Genomic DNA, 19,523 nt, shown 5'->3' on the forward strand with positions numbered 1-19,523 from the left:
CTCTAATGGCTAAAGAGCCTTCTGGAGTCTAATTTGATTTGGCTGCCATGTGGTGTTGTCCATTCACATCTGGACTGCCTGGCACAGACCTCGGAGAATAGAGCAGAAGGACTCAGGGAAAGTTCTCAGATTGTGTTGCTACTGCAATGACCTACTTGGGATTAGAAGAGCATTACAGAATATCACTGTGTTTTATGGGTCATAAATATTGCACAGATGTTCCTTATTTACATAGACACTGCTGATTATTATTGGTACATTAGCATGCTAATACGGCTATTCCTGCATTCTAAACGGCAAGGCCAGAGACATAGTGATGTAATTAAACAAGAGCTGTGCAACAAAACAAAAAAAAATCTTCCTTTTGAAATTGATATCTTTGTGTCTGATTTTATTCTATATCCTGAATTTACAACAAGATGATATAACTTTTCACATAAAGCCAAGCAGCTATTGTTCTCTGCACAGATAACAGCAGTTTTCTAGTAGACTATAAAGACTATTGACAAGTGTTATGCCTATAAATATAGCTTGCACATCTCCAATGATGGAGACCTCACTATCTCACTGGTCATCTAGTTCTATTGTTAGAGGGCTCTAATTGTCAGGAAGTCTTTTCTTAAGGAAACAGAAATGTTTCACTGTAATTTCCACGCTATGAAACCAGATAGGAATGAGATGATGAATCCTTCCTCCACATGAGACAACTTCAAATATTTGAAGATAGCTACCATGCCCTCCCTCTCCCCGACCCTGGCCCAAATCTTCTCTTTCCAAGATTAAACATCCCCAACATCTTCAACCCATCCCACTATGATTTGTAATCTAGACCTCTTGACTTTTTGTCAGCTTCCTTTAGCCTGACCATTCAGTTCCTAAAATACTGTGCCCAGCACTGGACAACACTCCAGAACAGCATTTTGCCTGTGCTGCCCTGCCTGGTTGAAACTCCATGGAATAAGACACCCCTTTGTGGATAAGCTCATCACTTCTTAACTCACCACCATGCTGCTAACTCAAGACTTGATAGACTTCATCCTCCTCCATCTCCTCTTCCTTTTGTTTGGAGGGGAGTAACTAAACTCCTTCCGATGCTTTCCTTTGCAGAGGGCTGAAACTAGACTCTCAGATTCCCTCTGCTTTGCATCTGCTGACCTGATTGGCTTTAACTCCACAGAACAAGATGCCCCACCACCACCACATGCCCCAGTGTCCTATTCCCATACATACACACACACACACACACACACACACACGCACGCACGCACACTCTGCTCTCCTGACTTCCTTCAAATGTTGTCTCCCCGTTTAGACTATAAGCTCATTGTAAGTAGGGACTGTCTTTGTTAATTGTATCCCCAATGCTTAACAATGCCTGGCACATCATAGTCACTAAATAAACGTTTATTGGACTGGAAATGATGTCACACCAGGGCAGAAGCACTAAAACATTTCCCTTTGTCAGTACATAAGGTACATTAATAAAAATATAAAGAGCTAATTAGCATTTTGTCATCCCCACGATACTATAGCTGCCCTATTAAACAATATAGAATTCCTCAAAGGCACATTTCAGAGCATTAGAACATGTTACCCTCAGTTTGGAAAGTGACATAAGAGCAGGTTCCCTGGCTCACTCATTGCAGGCCATGAGCCTGGCTGTTAAACAAGGGTGTGCAATTGATTCCAAAAGCATTCTGGCCCTGATCTAGGAACTGGGGACACAAACAATAAAATGTAACCAATATATCACAGTACCTACCCTCAAAGGGCTTACGTCTTTAGGAGAGAAACAACACAGACACAAACAAGTATATTAAAAAATAAATACAGAAAAAGTACTTTTATTGTGATGGGGAAATTGACAGCTGGAGGAATCCCAAAAGGCTTCTTGTGGAAGATATCACAAGAGACGAGCCTCGAATGCCAATATGGTTCTTATGAAGCAGAGGTAAGAAGGGAGTGAATTCTAACTGCCCAAAGGCATAATCCTGGTAAAAAACAGTGACCAGGAAAGGAAAGTGAAAGGCAGGGATCAAAGTAGTTCAATTTAACTTGACTAACATTTATTAGCCAAGTGGGCCAGTAGACAGAGTATGGGGCCTGGAGTCAGGAAGACCTGATTTCAAGTCCAGCTGCAGACACTTACCAGCTGTGTGATCCTGGGCAAGTCGCTTAACCCTGTTTGCCTCAGTTTCTCATCTATAAAATGAGCTGGAGAAGGAAATGGCAAACCACTCCAGTACCCTTGCCAAGAAAACTGCAGATGGGGTCACAAAGAGTCAGAGATGACTGAAATGACTAAACAACAAATGTGCAAAATATCACGCTAGTAGGAACACTAAGAGGTGACATCCTTGCCATTTATGTCACCTGTGTTCTATAACGCCTCCAGCAGGCTGTTCTCCCATCCAGAAGAGTCATATATAGGACAAGTAACTGGTGCCCATTTCAGAGATTCCAGGCTTAAGGGACCTTAGAGATGATTTCATCCCAGCTCCTTGTTTTACAGAAGATGAAAGTGAGGTCCAGAGACAAGACTGATCCAAGGTCACACAAGCTACTAAGTCACAGAGCCAAGATTCAGACCCAGACTTTCTGACTCCAACTTCATTGTTCTTTCCAATACCAGTCTAACTTCCTTGTGATATTTATCCTGAATCCAGATCTCCAGCTGGTAATCTTGACCATGATCTGCTTAGCATTGAGAGACAAAAGAAGAGAGTAGAAAGGACTCTGTGCTTGGGATGGGAAGACTTGGGTTTGATCTGCTGGTCAGACTCTGTTGTGACCTCGACTTGATCATTTGGCCCTCATGAGACTAGGCATCCTCAACTGTAGGATGAGAAGAATAACATTAACATCACTTGCCTCAGGAGGCTATTGTGAACAAAGTGCTTTGTGAACTTTAAAACACTATAGTAATAGGGGCAGCTAGGTGGCGCAGTGGATAGAGCACTGGCCCTGAAGTCAGGAGGACCTGAGTTCAAATGCAGCCTCAGACCAAACACTTGACACTTACTAGCTGTGTGACCCTGGGCAAGTCACTTAACCCCAATTGCCTAAAAGCCAAAAAAAAAAAACCCACTATAGTAAAAGCTAACATCTGTACAGCACTTACTCTGGGCCAGGCACTAGGCTAAGCTCTTCACAACTATTATTTCATTTGATTCTCACAATGACCCTGGGAGGTAGGCGCTATTATTGTCCTTATTTTATAGATGAGGAAACTAAGGCAGACAGCAGTTAAGTGACCCATCCAGGGTCACAGAGCTAGGAAGTATCTTAGGCCAGATTTGAACTTAAGTCTTCACGATTCCAGACCCAGCACTCAACCTACCATTCACCAGCTGCTCCAACATTATTGTCTCCATTTTACAGTTGAGGAAAATGAGGCAGACAGAGAGTAACTCACTTGCCCAGGATCTGGGGTCAAATTTGAACTCAGGTCTTCCTGACTCCAGACCCCACATTTTATCCACTGAGCCATCTTATTATTATTGGCATTCTGGTATTCTGACCGAGAAATACATTCAGATAAATTTAAACACAAGATCATCTGGTCAAAGCCCTGCATTTTACAGTTAAGGAAACCAAGACACAGAAAAGTAAGGTTATTTATCCAAGACCACATAAATATGGGGTAGTAAAGCCAGAATCCAAACTCAGTTCCTTGGACACTATTTCAGTTCTATACAACATCCCACAGTCAATAAGTTATTGCTGTTGAGTCATTTTCAGTCATATCCAATTCTTTATAACCTTATTTAGGGTTTTCTTGGCAAAGATACTGGAGTGATTTGCCATTTCCTTCTCCAGCTCATTTTACAGATAAGGAAACTAAGGCAAACAGGGTTTAGTGACTTGCTCAGAGTCACACAGCTAGCAGGTGTCTGGGGATGGATTTGAACTCAGGTCCTCCTGACTCCAGGGCTGGCGCTCTATCCTCGGCACCATCTAGCTGCCCAAGGTGCTATAGGTAATCAGTAGCAGAGCTGGGATTCAAAACCAGGCCTTCCAAATGCAAATTCCAAGATCTTTTCAGTAACACTCAACAACTTGCATTTCTAATAGTCCTTCACGGTTTACAAGGCACTTCCCTCACAAAAACTATGTGAAACGGTATTGATTCTCTGACTTAAAAGAAAACAAAACCAAAAAAACCTAAGACTCATAAAGGCTAAACGACACATCCGTGGTCACTCAGATAAGAAATGTTGGAGCTGGTACTCAAGCTCATGTACACCATCCTTCTGACCACCTCCTGCTGCCGTTATTCACACGACAGTGTCAAACCTGGGAAAGCAGAAGATGAAATTGGCCAGTAGTAAGGAGCCAAAGAATCCCCTCCTGGCAGTGTCCTTCCCTTCACTAATGTCTATCGCTGGCCTAACCTCAGAACCTGCCCCATAAGTCTCAAGGCCAAAGACGGAGAGGCATTTATGAGCTCTGGGCACAACTCATTCCAGTCCTCTGCATTTCCCAGAAAGTAAATCCAGACGGCGAAATTACCCAGATGTTAGCTGCTATGCTTTCAACACACCTCTAAATGCATTACTCTAGCCATTATACAAATCTAAAGAAACAGATTAGGGATTGATTTCCTCCAAAGAACCACAACATTAAACCAATCTTGATTCCTTCCCTCCAACAAAAGAGCTTCATTTGCCAAATCTTCTTCTTTCATTCAAGTGACAAAGAGAAGAAAATCAAAGACTATCACAACTGTCTACTGCTCAAGAAGGAAGAAAAATGACAGTACACAATCTGGCCTGAATAAGTAAACTGATGGCCTGGAGTCTCACCATCCTTCAAGGGCCAGCTCAAATGTTGCCTCCTCCAGGAAGCCTTGATTATGGTGTGATACAGTAGGAAGACTGAGTATGCAGTCAGAGGACATGGATTTAAATCCTTGTTCTACTGTGAAGTTATGGGATACTGGGCAAGACATGTCCCCTCTCTAGGCCCCAGAGAGGGGGGATCGTCTGCAAAATGAAGGGGTTTGACTGGACAGATTCTGAGCTTATCTCTAGTTCTAAACCCAATAAACCTAAAAGAAACTTCCCCCCAACTAGAAATAAACCTTCTGAATTCTTATAAATTGCTGTATCTCTCATGTAGTTTTCATACTCCCTATTACATCTATCAGTGTATATGTCATCACTTACTCTATCACATTGCAAACATCTTGAGGGCAGGCTACATCTTCTTGATCTCTGTATCTTCCCTAATGACCAGCATGGTGGTCTGCATGTAGCAAGTGCTCCATAGCCACGGAAAACAAGGGAGGCAGCCTGGAAAGAGCATTAGATTTGGACTAATAAGACATGAGTTTGAATACTGACTTTCTGGGTGACCTCAGGCAAGGTCACTGCTCTGGCCTCAACTTTCTCTGTAAAATGATGCAGATGGATATGATGATCCTTTTTTTTTAATTTTTTTTTATTTTTAGGCAATTGGGGTTAAGTGACTTGCCCAGAGTCACACAGCTAGTAGGTGTTAAGTGTTTGATCTGAGGCCAGATTTGAACTCAGGTCCTCCTAACTTCAGAGCCAGTGCTCTATCCACTGCACAACCTAGCTGCCCTGGATATGATGATCCTTAAGGGCCCTGTTAAGGGAGTAAGACAGAGAAGGGGGAAAGGGAAACACGACCCTCCCCTCAAAGTACAGCTATAATCTACAATACACCCTACCATCTGGAACCAACCTCTCCTCAATGTGATTTTTTTCTTCACGTCTGCCTGTAAATTTGAGTCACAACAAAAACCCTATGAACCTAGAGATACCAAGCTGTGTATTTTCTACCCCCTGAATACCTGTCTTAATCAATAGCTAAACAGTCTAGAAAAGACACAAGCTCCATCTTTTAGCAGGAGTTTTCAATCTGACCCTGGAAAATTACCTCAGAGCCAGAGCATGGGATTAAATGGTTTGGTTCCCAATAAAATGTCACCTAAACATGGTATGTCCCAAGATCGCCTACTCAAACTCTCTTTTATGTTTCTCGTTACCTATTTTCCACTTCTGACTTCCCAGAGTTGAACACATACCTTTCTGCCTCCAATATTTTAGCTATTACTTTTAAGACCAGTGAAACCCCAGTCCTACAAAGCCCTCAGGAAAGGAGGTATCAGAAGAGCAGAGTTTCCCAGATAGTCAAGGGCTTTCCAATCTAAGCACAAAATCTTTCTTTTTCTTCAGCCATTCAGAATAGAAAACTCTTCTGAAGCAGATAATACATGTAAGTGGGCAAATCACTGAACTTCTCAGTCTCAGTTTCCTCATCTGTATGGAGATAATAAGCTGTTTATAATAACAATATTATTATTCCCTTTAGGGGATAATAATAACACCTACCTTATAGAGTTGTGAGGATAATGTGAGTTAACATATATGAAGTATTTTATAAACCTTAAAAGCACTATATAAATGCTAACTATTATTATATACTTCTCTGCCTTTTTAAACTGAATGTAAGGATATCAAATAATTAACCTTCTTGAATAAGTCAGAATCATCATCATAAATAGCAATGACTTCCCTGGGCTATGAATCTAAGATGTTCTCAGTGGTTAGGGAAGTTTGGGAAAGTTATTTGTCCCTATTCTGAATGGCCTCAGATTTCTAGGCGAGTTGATTGCTTATGCCTGCTCTCTGTGGTTTTCTGTCTTTTCCCCATTAGCCAGAAATATTCCCCTTTTCCTCACTTTTTATAAGTTGTGGGCTTGGAAATCCAATAAGTAAGCTTGCTATACCTGTGTGTAAAATACTAAGTAATAGGCTCTGAATGAGGACCTTAAGAATTTCCCTATGCAAAAAGTACATGGACTTTTAGGTATCTATCTTGACTGCTCAGCATTTCATCTTGTTAGATTCAGCCCATCACTTCAGCCTCTCAAGATGCTTTTGGGTCCCAATTCTATCATACAATTTATTAGCTATTCCTCTCTGAAAATTTGATAAGCAGATCATCTATGCCTTCTTTTTATCATATCCATTTCAGCAGAATTTGTGAATGAATATCGAATTTGCAGTCAGAGGGTACAGGTTCACATCCTGCCTCTGTGAGATGTATAAACAAGTCATTTCTTCTATCTATGCCTTGACTTCCTCATATGTGAAATGAGAAGATTGATTAGACGAGATGACTAAGATCCTCTATAATCCTAAACCTCCTGTTTCTATTGGATACATGGACATCATGAAATTTATAGCTAGACAACAGGGATAATAAAGAAATGAATTGTAAAAACCATGGATACTGAGGTACTTCAGAGAACTTTAACAATTGGACAAGACCTCAGTGGCCATCTAGTTCAGACTCTATTTCAGGAAACCAGTAATGATCCATATAGTGAGGGAAGTTTAGAGAGAACTGTGATCAGAATCAGCCAGGTAATTGATTGAACAGACAATTTGACTGTTTCTACAAAGGGAGAGTAAGGAAGAGTCAGTGTTGTAGATGGAGATGGAGACATCACAGGGACCAGATCCACTAAGGGTACTGTGGATATGATTTTACAATTGACAGGACTGCACAACGAACAACAGCTCACATTGCAATGGAAAATTTAAGGTTTGCCAAGTACTTTCTCCACAATCACCCTGTGAAGTGGCTAATGTACTTATCCACATCCCCATTTTACAGGTAGAGAAACTGAGGCTGAGTTCCTTATGACTCCCAGCTACTAAGTGTCAAGAACCAGGCATAGAATTCAAATTTCCTGACTCTTTCTGCTATACCACACCTGCTCTAGTATTATAGATAGGGTTCACTGAATGAACAAAGGCATATCCATTTCCCTCATGGAGGATGGAGTAGGGATGTCTTTCCCTATGAAGCTTTAGTTAAGCAGTGGCCAAGCAGCATCATTTGGTATTTGAGCTCCCCTGAGATAAAGAGCTCTAAATAAATCAAGGGACTTTAGAGAAAAGCAGAAAATTGGCAGGAGAGATGAAAAGACTGAGTCAGGAAGAAAATGCAAAGGGATTAAACAGTATAATTTGGTGAAATGATGACTAACTGGGGCATAATAAGAGGATACCAAATTCTAAAGGTATAAACACCATGGACAGAAATGAACACTTTTGCATTGTACAAAGGAATATAACAAGGAGTCAGGGGAACAAGTAAAAGAAAAGAAATGTACAATGAACATTAGGGAGAAATTCCTGGCAGCCACAGAAATGACTGGATCATAGGACTGTTCCCCAATGGAGTGGTCAAAAGCTCACCAATTACAGAACAAATTGGCTAGATCCTGCAAGGGGGACATTTCATAGTTAGTAAGCTTTCACAGATCCTGGAGGAAAGCAACACGATGATATTAAATGACCCCCAAAATATCACTCAAGAGACCTGGATTTTAGTTCGAGTTCTACAACTAATCAAGCATTCTTCAGTAAGCTTCTTTTCCTTTTGAGACCTCAGTTTACCCATCTGTACAATAAGAGTGTTGGACTAGAAGAGCCAAGTTCCTTTCAAACTGTTTAACATTCTGTAATCTATGCCTAGCTATTGAGTATGGCTACCTATGTGTGAGGGAGTACGATACAGTAAATTGAAAGCTGGCCTCAGAGACACAAGACCCATCTTGACAAATACAGGCTGAGTGATTCTGAGCAAGTTACTTAATCTTTCAGTGCTCCCAGATAATTCTAAGACTATAAGTTGCAGGAAATTCCCTATACCAATTAAATCATAGGCCCTGTCAGCCACAACTACCCTCATTCCATATTTGTGTATACACACACACACACACACACACACACACACACACACACACAGACATATGTATCTATATACACATACATATATACATATGTATGTATGTATATATACTTGAGCGGTATAGTTGATATATATACATATGTATGTGTGTGTGTGTGTGTGTGTTGTGTGTGTGTGTGTGTGTGTGTGTGTATCTCATACCCCTAAAGGAGCTTCTACCCAGTTTAAGGTGAAAAACACATCCTTGAGGCAATCAGAGCATAGAGGTTTCAGCTTTCATCTCAGGATTTAAGGTGATGTTAATTAATTGCACAATCATGAGGAAAAGTCATTTTCCTTCTCTGGGTCTCAGTTGCACCAGCTGTAAAATGATTTGGTTGGACTAGACAACTTCTAAAGGACTGAATAGTGCTTTCTATGTCTAACACTCTATGAATCTATTACTTAACAGGAGGAAAAGATAAGGCCAGAAGGATAACAAGGCACAAGACCCATGATAGGCTTTGAATGTAAGATTGAGGAATCTGGATTTTATTCAGTAGGCAACAGAAAGTAATTTAAAGTTTTTGATCAGGAGAATGACAACAAATCCATACATAAAGATTAACATGGCAGTAAAGTGAAGAGTAGATTGGAAAGAAAGAATAGAATCAGAAAGTCCTGGTAGGAGATGGTTATAATGATTCTGGAAGGTGGTAATGAGGGACTGCAAAGACATTATTTAATAAAGCCCCAACAAACATTTAAGTACCTGCTCTGTAGAACACTTTACTCAGTACGAAAGAAGATAACAAGTTTAGATAAGATTCTCTCCTAGAGGACTGCAATCAACTTTCCATCAGCAGCTCCGTTTGTCACTCCTAGGAACACAACAGCTTGCTCTGGGACCAAGCTGATCATCTGAAATCTCATCACCATGCAGACTGACTCAGGTTTTGATACTCAACACCTTCTCAATTCACCCTCCACTGCCTTTTTCCTCTGATTGAAGGATCATTAAACTCCTTCCAAATCCTTCCTTTATAAAGAGGGCTCACAACCTTCCAAGCAACTCCATTTTCCATCAGCAATTCTGCTCATCTTTGACTTCACAGAATGCCTGCCCTCCACTGGGTACCCCCTGGCTTGGCTGCCACTCCCTACCCCTTTGCCCTCCCCTCCTCCCCTCACCCAGCTTTCCCCCTTACTATATATAACCGTAATGAACATGAAGGTAATGACTGTGTAATTAGGTAGCACTAGTAAGGAAACAGAATCAACAAATTATCAGACACGGGAACCGAGGAAAAAGAGTCAAAGATAACTCCAAAGTTTCAAACACTTAGAAGAATGGTACTATTGACAGAAATATGGAGCTCAGAAGGAATAACAGGTTGAAGGAGAGGAGAAAGATAATCTGGTTTTAGACATCAATTTTGAGGTGCTTACAGAACCAGGTAGACATATCCTCTAGAGCCAGAGATTCCCAAATTTGTTTGGCTTATCACCTCCCTTTTAAAAAAAATCATTCAGTGCCCACCTGGAAACCTACTTTCTTTAACCTTTTAATGTTTTTTTTAACTTGCATCATTTCAAAAACTATGTAAAATTTTTAATGACACATCTTAAATTTAAAAATTTATTGTAAATTTGTTGGGTTTTTCCTGAATTGAAATTTTGATGATGCAATATTGCATCATGTAACCATATAATATCATATTGTAAACAAGTCATTAGACACACATATACCTATCAATGCACTCTGGACTTCCCAACAATGCACAACATGCTTGCCTGCCAACACTTGGTTGTTAAAACCTGTTGGCAGAGTTGACCACTGATCAGTTATAACTTGCATTTTGTGTTTGTTTGGAAAATAATGTAATCAATACAACTTTCACTCTGTTACACAACAGATGAAATATGTACGAATGGTTTTTCTAATTTTTCTTCTCTTCTCTTCCTTCCTTATGCTTCTATCATCTCCTTATTTTTATTCAACAACCCCCAATTGCACCTGAGACTACTATTACCCCTTGGGTAGTTCCAGTGCCCTCCAGGGGACAGTATTCCCCACTTTGGGAACCTATGCACCTAGAGTAGACCATTGGAAATACAGATTTAGGAGTCAGTACAGAGGTCAGAACTACAGATGTAGATTTGGAAGATATCTACATAGAGACGACAGTTGAACCCATAGAATTTTCAAGAGAAAGAATGTAACAAAAGAAAAGAAGGCCAATTACAGCACCTTAAGAAATGGGGTCTGGAAGAGTCTTGTCCACAAAAAAAAAAAAGCAAGTAAGAAAATTTAGTGTCAAATACTGCAAAAAAAAAAAAGGTCAAGAATAATGAGAACCAAAAAAGGGTGGTGGAGGCAGGATAAATTAATTAGACAGTCTGATGACCTTGAAAGGAGTTTCTGTAGTTGTGGGATGGAAGCCAGTCTACAAGAGGTGAGAAAAACGGTAAGGAAATAAGAGAGAGTATATAAACTACCAATTCTGAAAGTTTGACTGTGGTAAGGAAATAGGAAAGAGCACAGACTACTTTTTCCGGAGTCTGACAAAGCAAATTGAAGGTTCACTAGAAGACTTTCTCTTAAAGGACTTAAGACACCTGTGCATCTTTGTAGCAAGAAGGAAAAGAATCATAAAACCAGAAGTGTATATACGGAAGAGATCTTAACCGTCATATCATTCAACCTCAGTAAAAAGGCAAAAAAAAAAAAATAGCAGGGCTTTCATGCTTATCAGCATAACAACAGCAGCTAATATTTCTATAGTGCTTTAAGGTTTATGAAGTGCTTTTCTCATATTTATCCTTTTTTCAGATGAAGAAATTGAATCTCAGAGATGTTAACAAACTTGCCATTAGTCACACAGCCTATAACTGTCAAAGCTAAGACTTGAACCTAGGGCTCTTTCCATTACATTATATTAGCACTACCATGAGATGATGAGATAAAATTAGATTACATTTAATAGAGATAAATGTAGAACCCTTCACTTAGGGTCTTAAAAATCAATTGCAAAAATAAAGGATGAGGGAAACATGGTTAGAGATTATATTCATGTAAATAAGACCTGGAGGATTCAGTGAGCTCAATGAGAGTTGCCAGTGTGACATGGCATGACATTTTTTAGCTGTCATCTGTCAGATTATATTAATGTGGGTAGAATGTCTAAGATGAGGGCTGTGGTAGTCCTCCTAAATTCAAAGGGCATTGTCAAGCTGGGATATGATCAGACTAGGGGAGACTCAATACATAAAACCCATGTCATATGAAAAAATGTTTGAAGGATGCTTAGCCAGAAAAGGAAATGTGGTAACAAAGATGAAGGAGAAGGAGAGAAGGAATAAGCAATTATATGGGGTCTACTATGTGCCAGGCATTATGCTAAGCACTTTTTACAAATAAGAAGAAAGACATTGTTGCTATCTTCAGTTATTTGTTGGTCTATCTATGATGTGGAAGCAGAATTGAACTTTTTCTACTCGATCCAGAGGGTAGAACTGTGGACAACGAATGAGAGCTACAAGGAAAACAAAGTCTGGGCACAATATAAAAGATAAGCTCCTAACAAAAACTTGTCCACTAAATATGAAAAAGGAATAGGACAAATGCTGGAGAGGATGTGGAAAAACAGACACTGACGCACAGCTGCTGGATCTATGAACTGGTCCAACATTTTGGAGAACAATTTGAAACTATGCCCAAAGGGCTATAAAATTATGTATGCCCTTGGATCCAGCAATACTACTACCATATCTGTATCCCAAAGAGATCGAAGAAAAAGAAAAAGAAAAAATATTTATATGCATGAAAATATTTCTAGCAGCTCTTTTTGTGGTGGCAAAGAATTAGAAATTGAGGGTATGTCCATCAATTGGGGAATGACTGAACAAGCTGTGGTATGTGAATGTGATGGAATACTATTATGATTGAATGTTATAATGATGAACAAGATCATTTCAGAAAAATCTGGAAGACTTATATGAACTGAGCAGAACCAAGAGAACATTGTACACAGTATCAACATTATAATGATGATCAACTATGAAAGATTTAGCTATTCTAGTCAACACAATGATTCCAAGACAATTCCAAAGTACTCATGAAGAAAAATACTATCCACATTCAGAGAGAGAACTCTGAATGCAAACTGAAGCATACTTTTAAAATTATTTTTCTTCTTTTATTTATTTTGCAATGTTTTACAATATTGTTTTGCATGACTTCCCATGTACAACTGATAGCATATTGCTTGCCTTCTCAATGGGGGGGGGGTTTGAGGGAGAGAGAGAATTTGCAACTCAAAATGTAAAAAGATAAAATAACATTAAAATAAATAAATTAAAATTAAAAACAAAAATCACCTGTCCAAAAGTGAAAAGGGATACCTTAGAAGGTAGTGACAACCCAGCTGACATTCAGTCATCAGAGATATTCAGGTAATGGATGATAATTTGTTATACATCAGAGGCAGTACAGTGGCAGCACTAGATTTGGAGTCAGAGAACCTACACTCAGGTCCCAACTCTGTCACTTACTACAGGCATGACTTTTGTAAAGTCACATAACCTCTCTGGCCTGTTTCCTCAAGTATAAAATGAGGATGTTGGACTAGGTGGCTTCTAAAGTTCCTTCTGAGAGTGGAAAGAATGCCAGGGTTTCAGGTAAGAGGTTGCATTAGATGCCCTCTGAGATCTTTTTCCACTCTCAGATTTTATTATAAACAAATTTCATTAATAAGTTATTGTTCTCCTTCTTCCAGGCCAAAACTGAAGCTGCCCAAGGAGACTAGAGCGAATGTTGATTTCTAGGGCCCCTCTATAAGACACATCGACCCTTTTCTACACAATGCTATTCATCATGTTATTTCTGATCTCTCTGATTGTTATTAATCCATGAAATCCGTGTGCCTTTGTTCTTCTACAAGCCAATTTGAATCAATTTTGAAAGTAAGATTTCATGAGACACTCTAACCACTCTCTAATATCTACCCAAGGTGCTCTCTTCAAGCCCTAATATTTTAATGTGCTTGAAAAGGCTGTTAAGCTTATCTGACATGCTTTGTTTTCAATAATCCCAAAGGTACTTGCTTTTCCTTTTAGTGCTGAGAAGTCAATGCTCTTCTAAACGCTTAAATAAGTCCTCTCATTCCTTAAGTTCATAAATTTAAAATAAAAATACCCCTTCTACTCTAATCTCAGTGTTCTTTCTGCCATACCATGATGTCTCCCTTTAGTCACTTGAGCAACCCCTTCACAGGCTCTGCAAGTTGAAAAGGATATTTAAAAAGGCCATGTAGTCTGACCTCTCTCTCTGAAACTTGAATTCTCTTCTACTGCATCCTCAACAAGTAGCCATCCAATTTCTGCCTAAATACCTCCAAAAATAAGGAAATTACCACCTCTTCAAGTCACCCATTACAGTATAACAACATATCATGGGGGATAAAATGATGAACTGGAAGTCACAAAGACCTGAGTTCAAATTCCACCTAATATTCACTGGTTATTCGATCATGGGCAAGTTACTGAACATCCCTGGGACCCAGTTTTCTTACCTACTTCAGGGTAAGTGTGGTCTGTAGTATAAATGTCAACAGGTTGTTGTAAGGCTCAAATGAGATAATATATGTAAGGAATGTTTTTGCACATTTTAAAGCATTATACAAATGCTTATTAGTCCGTTCCACTTGTAAATAGTTCATTTGCTTGCAATTTCTTCCTTATAGCAAACTGAAATCTGCCCTTCTATAACTTTCACCTCTTCTCTGCCTTCTGGGTCCAAGAAGAAAAAAACTTAATCACTCATTCTTGAACATTCCTTTTAAGCATTTCATTGTACATATATATTCCCCAGCCCCAAGTGTCTTCAACCAATCCTTATATGACACAAATTCTAAGTCTCATTCTACCTGGCCATCCTCTTCTGCACAAGCCACAGCTTGTCAACCAAAACTCCTGAAATGTAGTCCCCAGAACTGTGGGTCAGAGCACAATATTACTATCCCATCCCACCTTCTGAATTCCATACTTCTGTTAAGATATCTGAGGATTTGATTTTTCTTTTGCCTATTTTTGGCTGAGAAGCTGATTCATGGAACTTATAGTGCACACCAAAAAAAACTAGTTCCTTTCCCACAGAGGTAGGTAACTTTGTCTTGTCATCTCTTCCAAACACTGCAATGTCTACACTTCTCAAAAGAGCCACGTGTTTTCCTGTTATATCTGACAACAGTTTATTTTTTATAGGTGCCAATTCAGGAGGTTAAGTGTGCTTACAACAGAACATTTCCTACACATTACTAGGATGTCCAAATGCATTACTGTCACTTGTAGGAGAAAATTTAATTTGGAAACTATTTTTAAAAGCAGTATCACCAACTGAGTATTAAGCTCACAAAGCTCCCTTGTCTATACTAATCCTCACAAAGGAGAAAAGCCAAAACCTGCCTCTCAGACTGTTAGGCTTAGCAAATTCACTTTCTTTTTCTATGTTTATAATCATAGGTAGTGGTCATTAGAAACAACCTTCTTCCCTTTCTCTGCTATGGGATTTAAACATCATCATCATCAATAAATATTTATTGAGTACCCACCATGTATTTGGCACTGCTACTGTTTCCACAGCAACAGAATGTCATCCCTTATTTAAAGGGGAAGTGCTATCATCTCCTATGATCATAGTTCATAAAGGTGACATTAATTCTACCAGAATGGATGCTATTGTTAAATTCTATGGCAGTTTCACCAAACCAGAAGAGAAAAGAAATTTAGTATGTGGGAAGAGTCCTTCCACTTGTATAAACATACCATAATGAGTCTGCTCTTAACACAGAGGTGTGTGTGTCACAATTGATACAGAAACAGAATTTCAGACCATCACTGGCCATTAATTGTTCTTTTACTAGAAAACACATCAAGCAAGCAAGGACAGAAAATAAAGTTGCACTGTACCGCTAACAGCTCCCCAGAGGAAGGTAGAAGTGATTATTGAGTTAAATGACTATATTGGTAACAACTGCAACATAAGAGCCCTTCCTTCCATGAGATCTGTTCAGGCTGTCAAATTCCTGGTGCTAAGATTTGCTGGAAAATGAAATAATTATCCCCTCAGCCTTCTTTTGAGATCCCTCCTCTTCCATCAGGACCCCAAGTCATTATTGAAGGGTTGATAATTTAATTATTTTTCCCACCTACAAAAAATCAACTTCATTTATCGGATAGCGTGGAAAAAAAGTTGGGGTAAGAGCAAGCCCGTAAACAGCACAATTAGACAACATTAGTTCATCTGCTAGGTTTGGATCTCTTGGTCAACAGATGATTGAATAGATCACAGTCCCAATTTGGAACTAAATATAAAAATCTAGTAACTTTTACAATCCATATTTTCCATTGAAAACAAGGTAGCTGAAACAGCAAGAAGAAAAACATACAAGGAGATTTTTAATTACCACCAAACTTTCCAAGTTTTAGCTAGGATTCCTAAATAACATCAACCTGTGGTTATATTGGCTTTAGATTTTGTTCCCACAAATTCCCATTAACTTGACAAGACTGTGCAATTATGTTAGTAGTGTCGGGCCAATAGATTTATTCAATGTTCACCATTTATCTCCATCAACATATGCAGACGTTTGTTGAATGAGGGTGAAAAGACAGGAAGAAATAGTCTAATAATTAAATGGGCTAGTTAACATGACATTAGAAAGAAAACAATGCTACAAACAGAACACAGTTTCTACAAATTAATAGTTCTTAGGAAGGCCAGAGTTTCCAACACATTCATTTCATCAGTTAGACAATCCTTAACAACTGCAGCCCCTCAACAGTAAAGCAGCATTTGAAATGTGAAATATCACAGGTAGAACCAACAGGGACATATGGTATGAAACACAAGTCATGTTTTTCCCCAAAAAAACTAGATGCCAAGCCTGCTTGCCTTCCCTGTGTGTTATGAAATAGCAAACAAAGAAAAGGTGCCCGCTGCTCTCGCACTTTTCTAAATGTTTTAACAAAAGGCTGCTGAATAAATACATTACTCAGAGGGAGGGAAAAGTTCCTTCGCAGAGATGAGAAGATTTGCATTTTAATAGTTAGGGAAAGAGCACCACCCAATGGAAAACACTCCAACTGCAGAGCATTCAGCACTGGACAGCTTCCCTGAGGAACTTCCTGGTTCCAGCAGAAACTCAAGGGAAAATGGAGAGAGATTTGGATTTGTCGATTCTTTGTATCTGTTCCTTTACCTGGAATGTGCATGCTATAAGTGGTCTGGGGGATAGGAAAACCTAGAAAATCAAGTGAAATCTAAAACACACATCTCACAGTGTCCCATGACTAAGATTCTCTTGTGGAAAGAGCCATCCTTACATTCCACAGCAAGATTTTAATGTACTGTTATTTCTCTCATTCTTTTCACATGAAATCCTTAGTGGGGAAAACACACATCCTGTAGACTCATTACCCTTCAATATAGGTTCTCTCCCCTTCTTCAAGAACCCTTTCTTTGCCTCCCCAAATCAAACGCCTCCAAGAATCTTTCCAAGCAATAGAAATGCACAGTTCCGAGTGGCAAAAAGCCTTGATGTCATCCTCATTTTTAAAAACATTATGCCAGTTCAAGCCTAACTTGTTTCTTTTGGAGCAGTCTTTTCAACTGTTTCTTGGTCTACCTCAGAAGCAATTTGTTTTATAAGAATACATTTCCCAAAGGTTTTGGGGGGGGTTTTTTAAAGCCTTGGTAATGTATGTGCACAGCTGTTGCTTAGCAATCTAAATCCAGCCATTTCTTACTAAGTACCATTTGGTTTATCTCAACCTCTCTTTTCTGGAACTGAACAGTTAAAATTCAACATGGTCAAGCACATTTCCCATCTATCAATACAATGGAAAGAAACTTCAACACTATTTGAAACTGGAAAAGTTCCACTACCCCCTCCTCAGTGTCTTACTCTGGGGACCATGGCATTGTTACTGTCAAATTGTTTGTGTAGCACTGAAATGATTGCTATGTCTATAGGAAACACAGAGATCAAGTACACAAAGGGCCGTATTCTGCTAGCTGACATCAGTACAATCTTCACCAATTCAGATTTTTCCTGCTACAATATTAGCCCAATTTTATTGTTGCAATCACATTATCATTTTTCAAACTTTTCCAAAATCCAACTGAACCAGATCCGAGACAAAGTCATTTGAATGCAAAGGGTCCTGACAGAGAAGCAAAACTGTCTCAACTACCCACCACAGAACACAAAACGTTCCAAGGTTGACTGCTTTTCCTCCGAGGATAAAATTGAGGTTTGGTTGACGCCGCCCCCCCCTTTTATTTTCCCAACAGAAGAATGGGAAATTTTTGGAATTTACGCCATTTTGACTCTCAGCTCTATATCCAAAGTTCGTCTTGCGCAGGTTTGTAAGGGGAGGGGGCGAAAAGGAAGAAAATTAATCAACGGAAGAGGAGGGATATTACATTCTTATGGAAAGAAGCCTTCCAATCCAGAGGCGGGAAGACGGCCACTTGCCTGAATAGGCACCTGTCGTCTTTAAGTAATTCTAGCTATGTCTAAAGGAACTGTAAGAGGGAGGAAAAAACAGACTTGTTGCAAGGGACAGATGCCCCAAATCTAACAACCTCAAATATTAGGCTGACAGACTCTGACAAGTGTGAAATAGTCCAAATATTCCCAGCATCCGAGGAAGTTATCCAATCCTGGGACCCTCAATGGAAAGTCACTACTCCACTTTTTAAAAGGCTGACCAACTTTTGATTTAAAGGTACGAGAATGGGGTGAGGGGAGGTGGATCGCAGCTAGCACAGTCAGTCTACCGCTGGCTGGTCTCTGCCTCTTTCTCTTGGTTTCAGAACAAACAGCTGCTAGCTAGGCAAGAAGCCTAGAGAATGCCATCCCTGGAGCAGAGGCTGTAACTTTGTCCCTGGAGCTCCGGAGAAGCTTCCAAAGGGAAAGGAGACTCAGGGCTCGCGCAAATCGCTCGAAGCTGGTTCTCAGCCCGAGACCCCCACACAGGTGCAGGCTGCGGGCCAGTCCGCGGTCCCCGCGACTGGGAAAGATGCTCCCTGTGGGACCTTAAGGAAAAGTGGCGGCTTCGGGAGCGCTTGGGACAAGCCAGCACTGGACGCCAGTGGGAGACCGAGCGGGGCTGACAGGGGACTGACCGGCCGGCCACGGTTCCTCCGACGGCCGGGACCGTGACACTGAGCCCGCTGCTCTGCTCTGGAGGGACGCGGACTTGCAGCCCTGGCCAAGAACCCAAGAAGATCCGGGGAGGGAGGCGAGTCCCGGGACCGGAGGTAGCGCGCTGGGCGAGGCACTCGGTCCCCAACTGAAACCAAGGACCAACTCCCAGCCCCCGCCTCAACTTGGAGACGCTTTCCAGCCCCACTCACCTGCAAAGCCCTGTCCCTCTGCTGGGTGCAACAGCTGCAGAAGGAAAACAAACGTGGCAGTCCTGGTCATGCTTTACTAGCGGGTGCATCCCCTTCCCACGGCGGCCGGACAGACGCTGGGGCTAGGGGCGGCGGGCTGGCTAACAGCCCCGGCGGCGGCGGCTTCCTCAGAGGAGACTGAGCGCCGCAGCTCCGCGCTCCGGGCTTGGGCTCCGCGCTCAGGCTGCTGCTCTCCAGCTCTGAGGAGTAGCACCAACTGAGGGAAGGAGGGAAGGGGGGAGGGACAAGGGGGAGGGGCACCGAGCTAGGGATGGGGGGCAGCGAATGCGAGAGGGAGGGGGTGGGAAAGGAGATTTCCCCTGAGTCCTAACGCCCGCCTTTTCCTTGC

General features: G+C 40.7%; 1 protein-coding gene across 8 annotated transcripts in view; it reads right to left on the reverse strand.

Annotated features, from left to right (window-relative positions):
- PTPRT (protein tyrosine phosphatase receptor type T) overlaps positions 1-19,481 on the reverse strand; it is a 1,323,147-nt gene extending 1,303,666 nt beyond the window's left edge. For all 8 annotated transcript variants that reach the window (XM_020998700.2, XM_020998699.2, XM_020998698.2 and 5 more), the window contains exon 1: positions 19,136-19,481. In XM_020998700.2, coding sequence (XP_020854359.1) covers positions 19,136-19,205 — 70 coding nt within the window. In that variant the 5' untranslated portion in view covers positions 19,206-19,481. The remainder of the gene's footprint in view (positions 1-19,135) is intronic.
- Between the last annotated feature and the right edge of the window lie 42 nt (positions 19,482-19,523).

This window comes from Phascolarctos cinereus, unplaced genomic scaffold (genome assembly GCF_003287225.1).
Source record: "Phascolarctos cinereus isolate Bilbo 61053 unplaced genomic scaffold, phaCin_HiC Scaffold_2;HRSCAF=192, whole genome shotgun sequence".
Classification (NCBI taxonomy): Eukaryota; Metazoa; Chordata; class Mammalia; order Diprotodontia; family Phascolarctidae; genus Phascolarctos; species Phascolarctos cinereus.